Source organism: Cryptomeria japonica, chromosome 3 (assembly GCF_030272615.1).
Source record: "Cryptomeria japonica chromosome 3, Sugi_1.0, whole genome shotgun sequence".
NCBI lineage: Eukaryota > Viridiplantae > Streptophyta > Pinopsida > Cupressales > Cupressaceae > Cryptomeria > Cryptomeria japonica.
The window spans coordinates 756,990,930-757,013,000 of record NC_081407.1 but is presented as its reverse complement, the minus strand read 5'-3'; the positions used below and the strand labels follow the sequence as shown (position 1 = coordinate 757,013,000).

Here is a 22,071-nt window from a genome sequence, read left to right as displayed (position 1 = left end):
GAACATTAAATCAACAAATATACATATTAAATTAATAAGTAGAGGTATTAAATCAACAGCTACTATCACAACAATTAAAATTAGATCCTCCGCCCTACCTAATTTACATTATGAAATAACACAATTCACTAAAATATTATATAAAAAATTATACTTATTTGAATAAAAAATCTCTACCAATAGACCAACTCAAATTTACATAACCTTACCTACGCCTGCAGAATTTGATACTTGATTTCTATCGGATGCTTAAATATCGGAGTGTAGCTGAAATCCCTCTAGGCTAAGTACTGGTATTGGAGCCCTCTAACTGTTTTTCGAGTTCTACACAATTTCAGAAGACTTAAATTAGTTTTGTTGCCTCTCAACAGAAAAATGGTAAATCTGTTCCTCTCACCCGACCATACTACGGGAGCGGAGAATGAAGAAGGTGAAAGCCAAAGAAGAATAAGCTTGTTGAAGAGACTCGAACTCACAATCTGGGAAATAATTACTGCTTACGGTCCGTCAGAAGTTCGTCTATGGCTGTGCAATTCGATAGGCACCATCAATTCGATACCCCGCCACGAAAGATCTTCTTTGTTTTTGAATATGTTGCGTTCCTCGCGTTCTGGTAAGAAAAATGAATGTAAAGTGGCAACCCAGCTTTTGAGAATGCTCTGCGAAAATGCGCCACAAAAAGTTGGAAAAATAGTTGCCAGCAGAAGCCGCTTGTTTCAGTCATTTTTTAAAGGTAGAGATCTCTCTCTTTCTCTCTCTCTCACACACACACTCACTTAAACTTTTTTCGGTTATTTTATTTCTGAAACCCTAAGTACTCATTTAGATTTAATTTTTTAATAATCGAATTCCCAACAAAAGGGGTTTTGAACTCTCCTATCCTAACAGCGAAAGATTTGAAATGTAATGTTCGGTTTTTGAACTGCAAATTTCTAATTTATTAACAACTCTTAGCTTCGGATTTTGAATTTCTCCCATGGTTTTTTGACATTCTGAGAGTTCAGATGAGAATCGGCTATATTGGTTTGATAGCAATGAAAATTTATTTTGAGAACTTGTGTTTGGGCATGGGAATCCTAGGACGAAAACCCTAATGTTTTTGGAGGACAATTTCACATAGACTTCATATTTGAGTTTCATTGGATACGAACTTCAGTCACATTATTTTATTTTGATTTGCTATTGCTATTGGTATGGATTGCTATTGTTGTTAATGTTATTGCATAACTATATGTAATACAATCATTATTGTTATAAGATAGAAATTGAGATTTACATTTGTTTTTAACTATTCATTATGGTAAGAAGATTGGGAGTTATTTTTGTCTATTGTTGTTTGAAATGTAATGATATCGCTGATGCATAAACAATAACTTTTAAATCTGAGTTAACTAAGATTTATGTGAATGCTAGGGCCAATATTGTCATTATTAATCATAATTGTTTGCGAAAGATTAAGAATTGGACTTATATTACTGTTTCGGCCTAGGGACATTATAGTGGTAGTAGAGTTGGTGATCTTGCTAGCTTGTGTATTCAGAGTTCAACTTTGCATGTTTTAGTTTTATGCAGTACAGTGACAAGGCAACTATATATCACTTGATGGAGATCAAGAAACAAGGCTATTCCGTAAAGAGTATAAAGATTCAATCATCCCCTACAGATATTGTTGCAGAGCATAACAATATAGTAGAGAGAACAAATGCAGACAACGACTGGATGATTGAGCCAAAAGGAAGTTTGATCTGTGATTGATATGATGGCACATATGCTTCACAAGATGGATAGTAATATGAATGCACCTAGATGGCCGACAGGTGAAGCAAGTGCTTCTAAGGGTAATAATTTAGATGCTACTCAGAGCCACATACAAAGAACTGTTCTTGTTTTAGTGGCAAGACCAACCTGATCTACCTTTCTAAATAAAGAGGTAGAGGCTCTAGAATTTGAAGTCAATAACTCATTGTTTGATGATATCAAGGCTTGTCATGTAGAATATAGAGCTCTACTTGAGATCTGAAGTGAAATGTCGCTCACCAATTATATGACCATGAAGAAGTCTTGGAATAGTTATAGGCTTGAGCATAGGCCACAAGCCTTTTAGAGAGATATGGAACAAGCTTTGGGTAGGTTGACACTTTCTCCCTATGATGTATCTCATAGATCCCCAACTTGTGCGTGGGTACAAAAGTTAGACACATATTTGTCCTTTAGTCTGATGATCAAAGATGAAATAATCAAGTTTGGCACTTTGCATTTGGAGGTTATTGCACATGAGTGTTGGTACCTTGGCCTGATCACACATGGTCATTTATCCATCACCTTACATGATGAATTTTGCAAACTTTTGATTGAGAGGTTTGATAGAAAACATCTTGAAGTTTATTTTAAAGATTTGACTCAGCTCAAAAAGTGTGGTTTCGTGTAGAATTATACTACAGAGTTTTATAAGCTATTGGTGATGATGCTAGACATCACAGAGAGAAGATTGACTATGCGCTTCATCAAAGGGTATTTCATGTGTGGTGGTATGTCATGCCCCCACTAATCTAACTGAATTGCAGCCGAAAAATTTATTGCTGCCTTAATAAATACAAATCGTAGTTTGGAAACTTATAGAACCATGCAGATCAACCATGCTCTAATTGCCCAATTTAAAGGGCTGATGTCTAATAAAGCAGCTAACCATTACAAAAGGGGGACATTTAATTGGCATATATGTAAGAAAGGTTTAAAATTGGCTGGCTGACTGTCTCAGTTTGGTGTCTTTGAATTAATGCCACTATTTTGGTCAACTCCCTTTGCACTGGAACGTTACAACACTGTCCAACTCCCTTTAGACAAGGTATATAAATAAAATTAGTTTATTAACTAATGCTAGCCTACCACCATGAATGAAAGTAAGAGGCACATATAAATATACTAATTCCATCGCCCAAGTAAAGGGAAAGGGAGGCATTAATGAGCTATTATCAGCAAGTAAGAAGGATGTGAATAATTAAGATGTAAGTAATTACATTATGATGAAAACTAGCGATTAATTATGAAGGGTTATGTCCTTTGCAAGGGCAATGAACTTAGTGAAAGGGTGTGACTCTTTCATCATGAAGATATGAATAGGAGAGAGTAATTTTGTTGAAGGGGGGGAAGAGAAATGGATGAAGTAGGAATCTGAAAAATAAATAATATTCAGCATACAGTACTTGTGCATTATATGCATGTTTGGGTCTCATGCATAATGCATGGACCATGATCTCACTGATTTTCTATTTTGTCATCCATATAGAAATGGATGTAATTTAACATATATATATATATATATATATAATTAATGACAATGAAGATTCCTTTAAAGCTTCAGCTAATCTGCCATCCCATTATGGAGGGGGGAATGTGCATATAAGGAATGCAAGTAGCATAAGGGTCCATTCGAGTGGAGTAACCACAAGTGGAGTTGGGAGGCTGAATGGCAAGTGTCGTTTTGTGCTCCTGGGCTTGATGGATAGGTTTGAGGTGCCTTGTATGATCTCCCATGGTGGTTCATAATTACTAGGAAATATTGATCTTATATCTAACATGATTGAGGGTCTCAATCAGGATTTAATTGGTAAAGTTATACTGAATGGAATTTGTGACTTTAGGGCAAAAACTAGGGCATTGACAAAAGGGGACATTGCATGGTACCATGGTCTGATCACGCATGGTCATGGATACATCTGCTTATATGTTGAATTTTGCAATCTTTTGTTTGAAAAGTTTTTGAAGTTTATTTCAAAGATTTGAATCAGCTCAAAAAATGTGGTTCAGTGGAGAATTCTGTAATAGTTTCAGAAGCTGTTGGTGATGGTGATAGGCATCACAAAGAGAAGATTGATAATGCACTTTATGAAAGGGTTAACTTAATCTTTTAAGGGGTTGGTCAAGGGTTTTGAATTGTCTATCCTAAAAGAGGCCATCAAGTGAGCTTTGCCATTGGAGACTTTCATGCTAAAGAATAAGTTTCAAACCAAAGTCTTCATTCTAAAGAAGCCTTTTGACAAAAATGTATAGTAGATCAAGAGGTTTCCATCAAGACCAAATATTGAGATGAAAATGAATTGAGAAAAAAGAAGCCATGTTTTAATTCCAAGGAGTTGTGGTCACTTGGACATAGATGTCTTGGGAAAGGACAAGTGCATTACATTGAGGTAGTGTTTGATGATGAATCGGGATCGGAGGAACCCAAATTAGAGAGTGAAGAAGAACCCAAATAGGAGATGGAAGAAGAAGAAGATCAACCAAAAGGAGAAGAGGTCATCTTGGGAGGCACTCTTCCTGCTCTCTTTGGTTCGTTGAGATGCAATCCCTATTTTGAATCCGTAACTTTTTTGGCAAAATTTTGGCATTTTTTGTTCTTATTTTCAATTTTTCACCTTTGACTTTGGCTTTGATGGTGAGTTTTTCTAAAGTTTACTTGCAGAGTTTTTTGGTGAGTTTGATAGTTTGTAGTGAGTACTCATTGGGTACTCAACGTTTTTGATGGGTTTCAACGAGCACTCTTTGGGTAATTTGTCATGTCCTCGCCAAAAACAAAACAGATTTGAATTGAGCTGACCAAGACAAATATTATAAAGCGCCAGTCATATATATTTAACTAAAAATTGCGTAAGTATTATCTATGGTAAATAGTGATTATATTGGAGGCAGCGTTGTTGATAAAGATAAGCAGTAACAAACACAGATTTAAAAATGCTTAGGGATACAACTTATGCAGCAATTTAAGGTGTAAAAACATTACATGGCAGTGATTATAAGATTGCAGTTATTAATATACCTTAAGAGATGCGATTTGTAGTGATTAGTCCAAAACAAGAATTGTTTATATTAATTATAAACAAACAACAAAGAGGTGTGATTAAGGAAGGAAGGTCACGTCCATTTGAAAGGACATCATCCTTTGAAAGAGGTGCATCTCTCTATTAGAAATACAAAGATATAAAAAGGAGACACTTCATTTGGGAGTAAGGGCATCAAACATAAGAGAAAATAAGACATTCGATCAAGCAATAGATTTACAGTTTCACAATTGATTAAACTAGACAGCAGATGTATATGCTGTTACAACATTTGGTATGATGCATAATACATGTCATTCTGATCTGGCTGAATTGTTATTTGTCCTCCACTTGATAGGAAGTAGGAATGTTATGCAGATAACTCATTGCTATTGAAATATATTAATATGTTGCTATTCCTTCCATTATGATGTCTATGCATAATAGATTATATATATGTAAGATTCTTTAATACTTAAAACAATGAACTATTCCATTATGGAGGGGAGAATGTACATATGAGGGATGCAAGTAGCACAAGGTTCCATTCAAGTAGAGCAACCTTGAGTGGGCCTAGGAGGCCGAATTGTGGGTGTCATTCCATGCTCATGGGCTTGATGGATAGGCTCGAGGCTTCCTGTATGATCTCCCAAGGGGCTCCATATTTAGATGGATTTTTAGGGAAAGTATTATTGAATCCCAGATGCCCTCAGTCATAAGAGAATGGAATATGGAAACGTGGATAGGGGGTGCAGATATCAGCATTCCACTAGGTAGATCACTCCATGCTGGATGTCCAATGTGCCTAGCACTTGGGGCCAAGAGGGTGAGTGTTTGCTTTTGGGTTTATTGTGAAGGTGGCTTTGGGCCAATCTTATCATGCTCCTTCATTCAAACTCTTCCGTGATTAAATCTACCTAATGGATTAGGATAATTATATGCATTATATGCTAACCTACATCTAGTTATGTGGAAGAAAGAGAATTAGTAGGTTGCTTCTTGCTTAACCAACATATAGGATTAGAACCAAATGAGAAATTGTAACTAAAAGTGGACTTGCAATTTTGAGAATCACCCTCCTAATTAGAATTAGTTTATCCAACCAAGTTGATATTGATGCTTGCTACATAGTGAATCCCATCATTGTGTGTGCCCCAAACATAGTGGAGAATCTGCTTAGTTACCTTCCAATGCAGTTCATGCATAAATCAAGAGACAATGCCAACGATGTAGGGAATGTCAGGTCTAGTGCAAGTGAAATAGTTGAGGCCACCCACAAATTATTGATTCAAAATAGCATCAACCAAAGGTGAAATGCTTTGTCTCAAGTTTGACCCAAGAGAGAAAGGTTGTTGTGGTAAGCTTGCAGTTGACCATATGGAAACAAAAGAGCATATCAAGTGCATTCTTGGATTGTGCAATGTGATGCAAATTGAGAGTTCTCAATCTTGATAAAATAGTGCAACAAATCCAAGTTGGTCATAAAAATTCCATTTCCATCATGTAGAGCATTTTTCATTGCTGCAATAGAGAATGAACAATGCCCATTGTCATCAACATACAAAACTAGGAATAAGAGAGACTCATCTTGTTGCAAGATGTAGACACTCAGATCAAAGTGGCAATGAGTGAATCTAATAGAGGGAGAAAGAATCCCTATTTGAGGCCATAGATTTCTTGAGTTTGCATACTAAGGAAGAGTCTTATTGAAAACCTTGTGGTTGCTTTGTGAATGTCTTTTTAAGATCCTCGCAAAGAAAGGCACTTGCACATCCATTTAATGTACCCCCCGACGATGTGTAGTCGTGATAGCAAGAGTTAGTTGGATCAAATTAATCTTTGCAACAAGTGCAAAAGTCTTAGTGTAGTCAACACCAGGTAGTTGTGAAAATCATTTAGTGGCCAAGCAAGATTTGAACTTATCAATTGACTCATTTGCTACAAATTTAGTTGGATATCCATTTACATGGAACCAATAATCTTCTCTTGGTAAGACAAACTAAATCCCAAGTGTTGTTACTTATTAAGGAACTGTACTTCTCTTGCATAGCTATAAACTACTCAAGAATGCTTGACGCCTCTTGAAAAGATTGTAGATTGGAAGTGGAGGCAATGAAAACACAAGGCAGCGCTTGGAATTGTGATTGATTCTGCCTAGTGTCCATAGGTTCCCCAACCCAATCTTTCATAGATTGCTAAGTCTATCTAGTCCAAAGTGGACCGAAATTAGGAGAGTTAGGGTCATATTTTGCATCCTTAGAATGATGACTAGGAGAGGAGCAAGGATGATCCTTATCATCATTCTTGTCATTCAAAGTAGAGAAAGATGGAATGTGCTTAGGTGGATTTGAGGAATTGTCATATGTCCCAAGTGTATCACAAGTGATTGAAGAAGCAATGTCAAAAGTTGGAAATGAAGAGCCTTCCCCAAAGTGAATACTTCTTTCAATGAGCAACTCATGAGTAATAGGATGGAGTCAATATCCTTTATACTTCATTTGGATAACCCACAAAGATACGAGGCCTGCATTTAGGATTTAGAGCCTTTTGTTTCTTTTTGGGAATGCGAGCCTATCCTAGACATCCAAAGATCTTGAAATGTTTCATTGTGGGTTTCGTGCTACTCCAAGCCTCAAAACAAGTAACTCCTTTCAAGGCTTTATGAGGAGCTTGATTCTAGATGTAGTTCACACTATTAATGGCATCTACCTAGAATTTGGTGCAAGGGATCTAGAATGGATTATGCAATTTTCCATTTCCTTCAAGGATTTGTTCTTGCATTCTACTACATTCTATTGAGGTTTGTATGGAACTGTATTTTGAAAGTCAATCTTGTGAAGTACAAAAATACTCAAATTGATGGTTGCCATACTCCATACAATTGTAAGTGCGTAGAACCTTTTGATGGTTTTTCTAAATTGTTTCACTACAAGTGCTTTCAAAGCTTTGCCCTTTGGCGAAGAAAGTACACTTGAGTAAATTAAGAGAAATTGTCAATGAAGGTAATAACATACTTGTCCTTGTTGAAGGAAGGCTTAAAAAATGGACCTTACAAATAACTGTGAACCAACTCTAGGATTTGAGTAGCTCCACATGCTTTACTTTTGTCATACTTCTCTTTTGGATGTTTACCAAGAACACATTCTTGGTAGACTCTACAAGAAAAGCGAACATAAGGCAACCTTGTCACCATGCTTTGTGGGATGAGTTGCTATTATAAGAGTCACACAAAGACTCAAGCTACTAGTATTGCTTGAAAACCAAAAATAACTTTCCGCAAGAGAGCAGCAAGAAATGAATTGCTTGATTATATATGCAATAATGATACAAATATCAAATGGATCAATGCTACATAATGTACAATAGAGGCTTTGCTTATGTAAGCAAGGTGATGAGATAAGACTACATAAGATTATGATATGTGCCACAATCATATGGCATGAGACACAAAGTAAATGAACTTAAAGTGCCCTATGTAAACTTAACTAACATAGTGCGAATAGGACCTAGGAGGTAAACTAATTAGGTAATATACCTTGTTCACACCAATAGCTATAAGTAGCAGTAGTTCAAATGATCAAACTGCTTATGCCACAATTTGTTAACCTCATCAGAATGGTATTGAATGTGGTGGAATGAGAATCAACAACAAAGTGTGAAAAGGCATACAATTGAGACTGATGATCCACCTTCCTAATTGATATGGAGCCACTGTGCAACTCACTGATAACCACATAATCTAGAGTAAACCTGTTTGCTTGAACCTATTTTTGTGATCTGGTAGATTGACATGATAATAGTTGACAATGAAGGTACACAAAACGTTTACTTTTGTCAATAGAATTTCTCCCACAAACCTCAGCTTGAGCATCATCACCCATCAGAATGTGTGGCACGTGACTAGGCTCCAAGGAAGTGAACTCTTTTCAATCTAAAGCTATGTGGTGCAAAGAATTCAAGTAAACAATTCATGTGGATGATGAAGCAATAGCAACGAAGACTTTGCCCTTTCCTTTCCCCTTATTGTTCTTCTTCTTAGAAGAATCCTCATTTGATAAACTCTGCTTTACTAAAATAGTTACTCTAATGTCGTTCTTTTCAAGAAGATGTATGAGGTGATCAATCTGCTTCTTCATGCAGTTGTGTTCATCATGTGTTAACCTCATACTGTAAGAGCATTTTTTTGTTTCTGGGTTTTCACCTTTAGAAGAGGAATTTGTTTTAGGAGTAGTGGAAGATTTCTGATTCTTCCCCATAGAACCATCTTTCTTGTCCTTATTCTTTTGTTTCTTCTCTTTATTGTTAGTTGTCTTCTATTCTTTTGTGTCTAAGTGAGTCACCAAATGATTTGGAAGACTTAAGGGCTCCCATTTGAATGATCTTGTCTTGCTCCATGTAATGCCCCCCGCTCATCACTCTACATCACAAAACAATCACAGCTTTAAATAACAATTAAACCAAGGTATTAGCAACTAAGGCTGACCTCCCTGATCTTGGCACTCAAACAAAATAAAACAAGATTCACTGTTGGGCCGACCTATCCTTGCATTGGCGCTCATTTTTTAGGAATTTAAATTAAATAAATTCTTTGCTGGCCGACCTCGTGGGATAACCGCCCCGTTTGGAGGCAAATTTCAAATTTATTAAAATTATTTCCTCCTTGGCCGACCTATTTGAGGAGATGTAACCGGTCAGTGAAAAGGTGTGTGTATTGGTATAAATAAGAGTTCAGTGGGGTTCACATCTGGCGTTCATTGAGGGAATATTTATTCTAACCAAGGCAGATTTAGGAATTAAGGCAGAAACAGCAGAGATAAGAGATCTGAAATCAGATATGAAACCACATAAGAGCAGGATCTGATTTTATATAAACATTCTTGAATTAGTAAAGGTTATGAGTGGAGATCAAGGATATTGATCAGATCAGAAATAATCAAAGGAGATCAGTTTGATATAGGCATTGTATCGGGAAAAGAAGATCAGAAATCATTATCTAATCTGCACTCATCGAATAAGAACATAAGTCAGCATTCATAAAGAAATCTGCAAATAACTTGTATTCTACAAGTATTTTTGGTATGCAATGTGATAATATGTTTAATACATAACTTAATATATTTTGTATAGATGATAATATGAAATGCTATTCCTTAGTTGTTAAATTACTTATTCCCCAACAAGCAATCATGTGGAGGTGAGTACGGAAACACAAGGAGAGAGAGCAGATACAAAACTCCTTTCCAAGTAAACTCCTTTCCAAGAATGGATGACTGATGTGCCCGCCACATGTGGGCCAAGGGGGTATTGTATTCTGCGCCAAGGGGGTATTGTATTCTGCCCTTGGGCTTAGATAAGAGGATTTCCGGGCACCCTATTGTGGTTTCCTCTCCAACCTATACGATGGTTGATTGTTGGAATTGAATTAAGAGAAGTCACAATCATAGGTGGGTGAATAAGCTGACATGAATTGGGAGGGCAGAGACGAGCTCTCCCACTTGGTAGACCAGCCCATGTTGGATGGATGGCATCCTGCCACATGTGGGCCAAGGGGGTGTTGTATCCGCCCTTGGGCTTAGTGTGAGGGATGCTTTGGGCACCCTATCGTGCTTCCCTCATTCGACCCCTATATGGGTGAATTCTAAAAATCAATTATATATATTACATGATTTATCTAAATGGATTAAGATGATTATTAATATATATGCACTTATATGTTCTTTGATCCTTAACCCTTGTAAAACTAATTGGTCTTATGAATTATATTTCTAATGTTGCCTAACATCATTGCAGGACCTAAACCAAGATTTATCTTGCTTAAAACTATTTTGATTGGTAAATTTATAACTCTTATATTACATTTCTTGTTTTATTTGAACTTGTGATTTTAGGGCAAGATTTAGGGCAATCCCAATAGGGGACATTACACTTCATTGTGAGAGACAACAAATTCATCAAAGGTAGGCATGTGAAATGCTGGACTAAGATCACTTTTGTTAGAATGAGAAGTAGAGACTCAAATAAAATAATTAGAACCCAGTTTAGATAGAATGGCAAGAATTATTTGTGTCTTCTCGATCCCACATTGCTTAAATTGTGTTCTAAGGCTTGTGAACTTGGTAGTGAAATCCTAAGTGTGTCAAAATTTCAAGGATTAAGATTGATGAGTTCATTTTCTAAGTGATGACCTCACATTACATCTTGTTTTCCAAACAGGCTAGCCAAAGTATTCTAGACTCCAATAGGCATGTTTGAGAATTCAACATGAGATAGTAAATCTGGAGACAGAACGAGACATAAAAATCGAACAAACTCATCATGTTTTATCTCCTACTTAATTTTATCTATTAGAACCCAGTTTATAGAATGACAAGAATTATTTGTGTCTTATCGATCCCACATTGCTTAAATTGTGTTCTAAGGCTTGTGAACTTAGTAGTGAAATCCTAAGTGTGTCAAAATTTCAAGGACTAAGACTGATGAGTTCATTTTCTAATTGATGACCTTACATTACATCTTGTTTTCCAAACAGGCTAGCCAAAGTATTCTAGACTCCAATAGGCATGTTTGAGAATTCAACATGAAATAGTAAATCTGGAGACAGAACGAGACATAAAAATCAAACAAACTCATCATGTTTTATCTCCTACTTAATTTTGTCTATTAGAACTCAGCTTAGATAGAATGACAAGAATTATTTGTGTCTTCTCGATCCCACATTGCTTAAATTGTGTTCTAAGGCTTGTGAACTTAGTAGTGAAATCCTAAGTGTGTCAAAATTTCAAGGACTAAGACTGATGAGTTCATTTTCTAAGTGATGACCTCACATTACATCTTGTTTTCCAAACAGGCTAGCCAAAGTATTCTAGACTCCAATAGGCATGTTTGAGAATTCAACATGAAATAGTAAATCTGGAGACAGAACGAGACATAAAAATCAAACAAACTCATCATGTTTTATCTCCTACTTAATTTTGTCTATGGCATCAATAGGTTTAGGAATCCTTGCCATTACATATTTATGGAATCCTTTACTTAGCAAAAGCAATATTTTAGACATCCATTCAAAATAGTTATACAATGTAAGAATTGGAATTGGAATTAAAATTGTAGGATCCATAATGCAGAAATTAAAGAGATATGCAGCAAGATGAGCAGATGAGCAACCCCCCTGATACTATATGTGAAATGACCCCCTAGATATAACAATGTTTAGCACTTCATTTTAGTGTGTATTATTATGCACAATACTAGATTAATAAAGCTTTTACAAGGTGCAAAAGTGGTCAAAATGTTGAAAGTAATATGTGCTTACAAAATAGGACTGAAAAAACTACATCTTTGTGTAAAGCTTAAAAAATTTCTACTTAAAAAGATGGCACTAAAAAAGGAGATCGTTGTGAAAGTTTTGAGCATTTTTAGTTCTAGGAAACATGATTGAACATCAAAATCTTTGAGAAAGCTCAAATTTTGAAAAGTAAGAGAATCAAATTTGAAAAATACTTAAGACCATTTTGAAAGACTGCGAACTTCTACACTATTTAACAAAATGTTTCTTGCAAAAAAAAACCCTTTGAATTAGTAGTATGCGACCAAAAGATTTTAAACCCTTTTGGACCATGAGCATGAAAATTGACAAATTTTATATCAATTTATAAGTTTTGATGTCTTCCAAATGCAATGCTAGGGATTGTTTTGCACCAAAATGCTTTAAAAAAAGTGCTACATGCAAAATTTAATTAGACAAACACAAAAAAGTCTAGTTGTTAATTAGCTACTGGTAGTGTGATTTGAGTGAAACAAAAGCTAATCGTGACTTTCTTGAGCCTTTCAAATGCAATAGTGCAACCAAATGTGTTGTGTGGTGTGTCAAAAATTAACCCACACCCAAATGTCTAAACTCAATCTCTCATAATCATGCAACCAATTGGTCTACTCCCAACACAATGGCTTTGATACCATGTTAGATTTTGTACACAAACAAGAAATTATTGAAGACCTATGTGGAAATTGTTAGTTTTTAGTGGTCAGATTAGCAGTATAGAACAGAAAATCAGAATGCAAAGTAAATCATACACATAACACACATGTACCCTGGGAAAACCTCCCTCTTGGAGGAAAAACCCAGCAACCAAAGATCTCAGATCTGATTAGATTAGGTACAGCAGCAGATTACAATACTGCCCTTCTAGGGCATGCAAAGAACTTATCTGAATCACAGTTCAGGTCAGATTTGAACAATCGCCCAGATTGTTGATTGCAGATCATGTGAGGGAGTTAACTTGCCTTAGAACAGATGTAGCACAGGCTGAAGTAAGTTCAGCAGCGTTGGAGCAGGTTCGGCAGACCTAGGAAGATGTTCGCTCAGCTAGAAGACAATTTCGCTGACTTCAGAATGTAGTTTGCTGATCTTTTGGAGCAGAATAGATTGCATTAAGGCAGATGATATTCGCTTAGGTTATATAACTTTTGATCTCAAGTCACTTCCTTTATATACATGCCCTTAACCCTTATGCCTAGGTCGGCTTTGACGCCAAATTAGAAATTCACAAGTTACATTCGCCATTATAGGGTCAGACCAATATCACAAGTTACATCGGTTAGGACCTGACCAATAACACTTTACAAGTTACATTATTAATAGGTCCTGACCTATTGAATTTACAAGTTACACAATATCCCAAATAAATTTTAAGGTCGAAGGCCACATTAAAATTTACCAAGCTAGGTCGGCCCAATCAAGGGATACGACCTAGCTACATTTTCAACACTCCCTCTTAGCTAGGGAGGATCCCTTGATTAATCAAGTTACATCGTGACCATGCTTCATGGACTCTTTCCATGATATCCACCATGCATTCTCATAGAGGATGAATTCAATATACATCATGGACTCCTTCCATGATATTCATCATGCATACCTACAGACTAAGTCACCAGGTTCGACCGAATTTGAACCTTGAAGTTCGAAATTCGGCGAACTTGAAAAACCATTAAAAAAATCGATTAAATTCGATTAAAAATTTAGGGTTTGTTAAAGTGTTTTTTTAACTTTTCGGGTTTGCGTTTTAGGGTTTTTTTGGCGGATTTTATAAATAGGCGGCCGCAGACGTTGCAACCACACCCACGCGAGTTGCTAACGCCGCCCGCTCTGCTCGACCGCTCGCTCTGCGACGCCACCACCAGTGCTCGGCCGCCACCAGTCGGCCGCCACCCGTCTGCGACGCCACCACCAGTGCCGACGCCACCACCAGTGCTGACGCCACCACCCCGCGACGCCGCCTGCACTCCGCGACGCCACTGGCCAGCCTCGACACGTCCGCGACCTGCACAGGTATTTTTTTTAATTTTTTTTTTTTTTTTTTGTTTATAATGTTAAATAGTTAATGTTTAAAAATGTAATATTATATAATATTATATATTTTATGATTTATATTTATATTTTATAATATAATATTATATATTTTTATATTTTATTAATTTTTTTTAGGTTTAATATTTTTTTTGTTTAATAATTAATAATTTAATATTAATATGGTGTCAATTTTTTTTATGTTTATAATATTGTTTAATATGGTGTCAATATGATATTAATATGATATTATTATTATATATCTCTGCTTCATTTTTTTATATGATATTAATATGGTGTCAATTTTTTTTATGTTTATAAATTTATAATATTGTTTAATATTATTATTATATAATTTATAATTTTATATTAATGGTTTTTTATTATATTGTTTAATATTATATATTTTTAAAAGGTTGAAATAAAAATAGTGTGTTTTTTAATTTTTCTTTCCAAACATGCAGATTTTCATTTAATGGCTCCTCCCAAATCAACTTCTGAGGCATGGAAGCATGTGACCCGAAATGGAACTCACATCAAATGTAACATATGTCAGGCAAATATCATTGGAACTTTAACAAGGCTTAGGGACCACTTCCTTGCTAATACAGGGGGTCCAGGTGGAGGTGTTCAAGCATGCACAGGTGCGACTCCAGAACTTAAAGCTATTCTAGAGAAAGAGTTGGCTGCTTCAATGGTAGGCAAAATGAAGAAGGCACAAAAGAAACAGAGAATTGAAGGAGATATATCTAGATTCACATCTGCCATGTCTTCCTCTTCTGTGCAATCCGAAGCGGCGAGTGTACCAAAACAGAGTGGAACACTGAACAACTTTTGGAAACCAGTAGAGAAACAACAGGTGGATGATGCAGTTGCTGATTTGTTTTACACAAGTGCTATTCCATTCAATGTTGCGAGAAATCCTCATTTCCGCAATGCAGTTCAGAAAATTGCAGAGTTTGGCAAAGGGTACACACCCCCAGGTTCAGAGGCTATCAGGACAACTCTTTTGCAGAGGTCAAAAGATAGAGTGACTGAAAAATTAGCTGATGTCAAAGCCACTTGGAAGGAAACAGGTTGCACTATATTGAGTGATGGATGGTCAGATATGTGTCAAAGGCCATTGATTAATGTTTTGGTGTCTTGTCCTGAAGGTGTTGTGTTTTTGAAAGTCATTGACACCATGAACCACAAAAAAACTTCAGAGTATATTTTTCAAATATTAGAGGAAGCCATTCTTGAAGTAGGGATGGAAAATGTGGTTCAAGTGGTAACTGATAGTGCAGCAAATTGTGTGGGAGCTGGGAGGCTGATTGTAGAGAAGTACCCACAGATATATTGGAGCCCATGTGCAGCGCATTGTCTCGATTTGTTGCTTCATGACTTGGCTAAATTCCCATGGATAAATGAAGCTATTCATAGAGGGAGAGCAATTGCAAATTTCATACGGAATCATCGTCTCACATTGAGTATTTATAGGCAGCATGCATCAAAGGAATTGTTGAGGCCTTGTGAAACAAGATTTGCTTCATATTATATCACTTTGAAAAGAGTGGTTGAAGAAAAAGCAGCTTTGAGGTCTATTATATGTTCCAATCAGTGGGAAAGTTCAGTGCTTTCTAAAGGCCCCAAGGGGAAGAACATAGAGCAAATCATCCTAAACAGCAATTTCTGGGGAAGTGCAGCAAAAGTCTTGCTTGTATGTGAACCAATTGTTGACGTGCTTCGTATGGTTGATGGTGACACTCCTTGCCTTGGCATGCTTTATGAAAGCATGGACCGGTGTAAGGAATCTATTCAAAAAGCACTAAACAATGAAGAAGCAGAATATATGCAGATATGGGAGGCAGTTGATTGCAGATGGAAAATGATGCACACACCTTTACATGCAGCAGCTTGCTTTTTGGAGCCTAAGTTGTTTTCTATTGATAGAAGGGGTGATAATGAAATCATGGCAGGGCTTTACCAAGCCATTAGCAGGTATGTACCAAATCCAGAAATTGTATTACTAATCAGAGATCAAAGTTGGCAATACAAGAGAGGAGAAGGGATGTTTGGAGGGGCAGAAGCCAAATATGACTCGCCACGTATGTCTGGATATAGATGGTGGATCTCTTATGGATCATCAGCTCCTGAACTGCAAGAGTTTGCTATTCGAATTTTGAGTCAGGGAGCAAGTTCATCAGCTTGTGAGAGGAACTGGAGTTGCTTTGACCACATCCATTCCAAAAAGAGGAACAAATTGCTGACTGGAAAGTTGGGAGATCTTGTCTATGTTCGCAGCAATTTGAAATTGCTGATGAACAAATCAGCAAAGAACACTTCTTTACAACAAACTCTTGAAGGCATGGCAATGCCAGATGCAGATGAGCCTGACTTTGTAGATGATGAACTGAGTAGTGATACAGATGATGATGATTTGGCATCCCAGCCAAGTGCTCTTGATGACTTAGAGTTATTTTAAAGTTCTAAAGTTTTTGACTGTTATTGTACCTTTTTGACAAAAGAACATCTTTGCGATAGTGAAAGCATATGTTTCCTACGGTTTATATTTTATAAATGTGTCATCTTTTTGTAATGATTTCAAATCTATTTATCAATGTTAAACTATTTACGCAAATTTATAGATATATTACATATATTTATTAAAAAAAAATTTAAAAATTACATATGGCGAATTTAATTCGAATTTTATACATTTCGAATTTTTTCCGCATCGAACTTCATCGAATTTCAAAGCTGTCGAACTTCGAATTCGAATTCAAATTCGAACCTGGTGACTTAGCCTACAGAGGATGAATCCTAAGTACATCATGGTCTCTTTCCATGATACTCATCATGCACAACCGCAAAGGATGGATCCACCTTGCATTGCCCGCAGAGGGTGGTCCCACCTTGCACTCCACAGAGGGTGATCCCACCTTGCACTTTGTAGAGGGTGGAACGAGGGCTCTAACCTCAGACCTCTCCCAGAGAAGAATGCAATACCACCATGCCTACTTGCAGAGGGTGGAACGAGGGCTTTCATCTCAACCTTCTCCGAGAAGATTGCCTTAACCAAGGATATAGCTTCCTTTGAAACTGAAACAACAAACAAGCTCCCTCTGGAGCTGAAAACAACAAGCTCCCTTTGAAGTTGAACCTGATCGTAGTATCACCAACTGAGCTATGTCTCTTAGTCTTCAACCTGTGATGCTTCCTCACAAGATGTCTCAAAACCTTCCTCTCTTGAATACAATCATCATCTTTATGCTCCTCAGTCCGTCCTGAAAGCATTTACGAGAGGTTACTAATAGTTCAAGACTATCATACATGATTCACTATCCAATGAATTGATAACAGCATGAAAAATTCAAAAAATACTTCTCTCTTATAAGTTAGTCCTCAACATTCTTTCCTAATTTCGCTTAGCAATTAAATTACCATCCACTTAGGTCATAATGAAGCGTCTGATGATGACTGTGTGGCCTTCGGGCCTCACCATCACTTATCATCTATCTTCAACTCAGTGACGACATGTAGGAGTTGCACGCAAGGATCACTCAAAGCTGTCAATACAGCAGACTGAAAAAGTAACCTTGATACTAATTTGCAACTTTGTCAACTTGCACAAACCAAGTATCATGCCAATGTTGGAAAATAATGTACCAAATTATAGCTTACCAAAAAACACTTAGAAAATTATTGAATAAGGACATATTAACTTGGTAAGGGTTATTTTATGAAAGAGCAGATCTGGTAACTCAATCTGGCCAAACAGCTAGGTCAGCCAATAATAAACTTAATCAAATTCAATGAAACATCAGATGTTCACCTTGCAAGTGACTGGAAACTACATGTAAACTCAAGGAGCCATATAAACATTTATGATTAAAGGCAGCAATTCTCACCATGTTCACCTGTCCTTACCTACTGACTATTATGGCCTGCCAGAATAGTAGGGCCCCTTCAATCTTCCTCCTTTCTGATCTGCTTCCAAACTTGTAGGAAGTAATGACATAATCAGCATTAAGGGTATGGCCAGCATGAGAGTACGACCAACTATAGGAGAACTGAATCACCTGTCATTAAGCCTCTCAAACACCTCCAAAAACTTCCGATATACTTCACGAATCTGTTAATCTGATTATGCTTAATATGAACCTGGCTTTGATACCATGTTAGTTTTTAGTGATCAGATTAGCAGTATAGAACAGAAAATCAGAATGCAAAGTTAATCATACACAAAACACATGTACCCTGGGAAAACCTCCCTCTTGGAGGAAAAACCCAGCAACCAAAGATCTCAGATCTGATTAGATTAGGTATAGCAGCAGATTACAATACTGCCCTTCTAGGGCATACAAAGAACTTATCTGAATCACAGTTCAGGTCAGATTTGAACAATCGCCCAGATTGTTTATTGCAGATCATGTGAGGGAGTTCGCTTGCCTTAGAACAGATGTAGCACAGCCTGAAGTAAGTTCAGTAGCGTTGGAGCAGGTTCGGCAGCCTTGGGGTAGGCTCGGCAGACCTAGGAGCAGGTTCGGCAGACCTAGGAAGATGTTCGCCCAGCTAGAAGACAATTTCGTTGACTTCAGAATGTAGTTCGCTGATCTTTTGGAGCATAACAGATTGCATTAAGGCAGATGATATTCGCTTATGTTATATAACTTGTGACCTCAAGTCACTTCCTTTATATACATGCCCTTAACCCTTATGCCTAGGTCGGCTTTGGCTCCAAATTACAAATTCACAAGTTACATTATATAGGGTCAGACCCATTTATAACCACAAGTTACATTTGCCATTATAGGGTCATACCAATATCACAAGTTACATCAGTTAGGACCTGACCAATAACACTTTACAAGTTACATATTAATAGGTCCTGATCTATTGAATTTACAAGTTACACAATAAATTTTAAGGCCGAAGACCACATTAAAATTTACCAAGCTAGGTCGACCCAATCAAGGGATATGACCTAGCTACATTTTCAACAGAAATAAACCAAATGTAACTTTTTATACAAATGACCCTAGAATCAAAATAGCAAGAGTAGAACTTCATGATATGAGAGATTTGCAAACCGGTAAAGAAGGCATACTCACCATTTGATTATCAGATATGAATGAATAATGCTATATATATAGCCACAAGAGAGTGAATACAACCAATAGGAATAACTCCAGCTACTAGAAATAGGTGGGAGTTACACCTACTTAGAATATGCCAAATTAATGGCTACAACTACCCAAAAGAAAAACAAATGATTATGAGAGACGGATAATGCATTCAAGAGAGGGAGTAACTTCAACCACCCAAGAATAGGTGGGATTTACATTGTCACTCATGGAGGAAGCCATATATCTTTGAAACTATCATGTATAATAACTTCAGCAAGCTTTATAATATGTATAGGAAAAAGAATTACTCCCAAATATAAAGGAAAATAAAAAACCTACACTAACATATACAAATCAACCACCTATCCTTTCAACATATTGTTAAAGTTTGCTGCTATGAAAGCACAAGACATTAAAGCATTAGTATTAGCAATACCCTATTGGCCCAAAATTTTCTTGATACATTGTAGGGTATGCAAGTCGGAAATGGCAAAGGTATTATTTTGGTTTCTATCTGAAATTTTGTCATGTTACAGGGAATCCCTTCCTTTCTTTCATGCTAGACTCTTCATTCTTCCTCTATTAGAAGATAAACAATAAATCTAACCAAAGAGATTATATCTTCAGAATGCTGCAAAAACTATACCACCTAACCAATCCATTCACACCAACTAAGGGAGCCCCTTACACATGCTGAGATGGGTGAGAGTGTGGATGTGATAAATCATCGATAACTCCGTGGCTGAACCATTGCCATGGATCCTTTCTTTAAACCTCCTAGGAGGGAAGATTGACAATGCTCCTATCCTCTCCACATGGGAAAGTGGAATATTCTCTTTAGAATTCCAGCTAGAAGGAAAGATGGCTTTAAATTTGAAGGCAAGACATCATTTTAAAAGCAATCTCCATTAGTTGTTGGAGGCAGACTTTTCCAAGAATTTCCACCTATCACTCACCAAAGTTGAGAATGGAAGCTGTGCTATTCCCTTAGTTGCTACAAAATTCACACACTTATTGCCTTCCCTATAGGAGTGTTCATAAAAAATCTCCTTGAAAATTCTGTTAAGGCTGCAAGCCTCAGATAATCCATTATTCAATTTCCAATTCACCATGGATCCCGTAGCAAGTTCTGCAATGATTTCCTGGGAGTCTCTTACAGTCAATTGTTCGAGCATTAGTCCTTCCAACAGAGCCTCTAGTTCAGCTCCAATATCATTTTGGGTGCCCATAAACTATGTTACTTGTTCATCCCTTGTTGGCTCTGGATCTGGGTCTGGTTCAAAGGGGATGTTTTTTTCTTCAGTTGGTTTGTTCCAGATGAAACTGTGTATTTTTTTAATTATTCTATGCAAATCCATCAAATATGTGTGCATTCTGTTTGTTTCTTTTAAACAAAAAACTGTGCATTTTGTGAAGAAATCGTGCATTTTTTTTTTAATTATTCTATATGCAAACCCATCAAATATCTGTGCATTCTTTTTTTTTTTCTAAACTTTCACTGTAATTCAATGATTGTGACAAATGCCTAACCCTATGGGAAGACTACGGGGATGACTTCTTGCTTGCTGCTTTGCATTTGCTGCCTTTGCCCTTTTGATTACACAAATTTATTTATTTTGCTAGCACCAATGGACACGGCCTCCCTACACATGATTACAATGGCAAAATTTATTTTGTTGCCATGATGCGAATGGGAATTTGGATTGATTGAATGAGCACCCAGCCCACCACATGTAGTGATTGATAATTTACCTGCCCACGACCATGATCATTATAGGTAGCAATAGTGGTAGTTTGTAAGGGTGATTGGTGATTGATAAAACAGTCACACTCCAACAACACAATACGATGAGAAATGTGAGAAGAACGAGATGCAACTAGATTATCATAGATGGGCTTGAGAGATGTTTGTAGACTCGTGAACACAATTGCAAAATATACCATAGCAGTAGTTTTGGTAGCACAAAAATATAAATTCTATACATTTCTTTATTTAGTTTATTTATTTATCGACATAAACTTTATTTACAATTTATTATTATATTATATATTAAACTTTACTTATAATTTATTATTATATTATAAAATAATAATATTGTCCATACATTAGTAGATAGGAATCTTTTTGTTATTAGGCTGCAATTATGTATTTTTATTTACAATATTTATATGTTTTTGTATGGATAAACCCAAAACAAACCCAACCCTATTTTTTTTTTAACCAAATTTGTGAACTGAACTTGAATCTGAACTAGTTCTAGGATTGGTAAGTTAGACCAAAAAGGAAAGATCCACCATTAATAAATTGCTCCAAAACATCACTTAGAATGATGCTTGCTCATGCAGTCCGGGACTACCCCTAGAAGCTGAGGAAAATATGGATAGAGAAGTACAAAAATTAAACACAAATAATACAGTGCTCCTTTGTCTTTTCATTCAGTAAATATTTACATATATATAGGATTTACTAATCCTATTTTATAGGGACCAACCTCTCTATTTAAGTTGTGAATCTGTGATTGTTACTCACGTAACAATACACAACTCAAGCCATATGAGTTGTTAAAACAACTCAAACCATAATATATATTATTGTTAATATAACAATAATATTACTATATACTAACATTTATATGATAATAACTATTCACATAATTATTATTTACCCACATACATGGAGCACTAACTTAAATTTCTTAACAGAAGCTGCATTAAAATTAAGCCTCATGAAATCATTTGGAGGTTTCTTCCTAGATATTGGTCTTCTACAATTCTTTTTCTGATTACCCTATTAATGTGG

General features: G+C 36.4%; 1 protein-coding gene across 6 annotated transcripts in view; it reads left to right on the top strand.

Moving 5' to 3' along the window:
• Positions 1–211: 211 nt before the first annotated feature.
• LOC131034779 (uncharacterized) overlaps positions 212–22,071 on the top strand; it is a 34,836-nt gene continuing 12,976 nt past the window's right edge. For all 6 annotated transcript variants that reach the window (XM_059218566.1, XM_057966361.2, XM_057966359.2 and 3 more), the window contains exon 1: positions 212–733. In XM_059218566.1, coding sequence (XP_059074549.1) covers positions 376–733 — 358 coding nt within the window. In that variant the 5' untranslated portion in view covers positions 212–375. The remainder of the gene's footprint in view (positions 734–22,071) is intronic.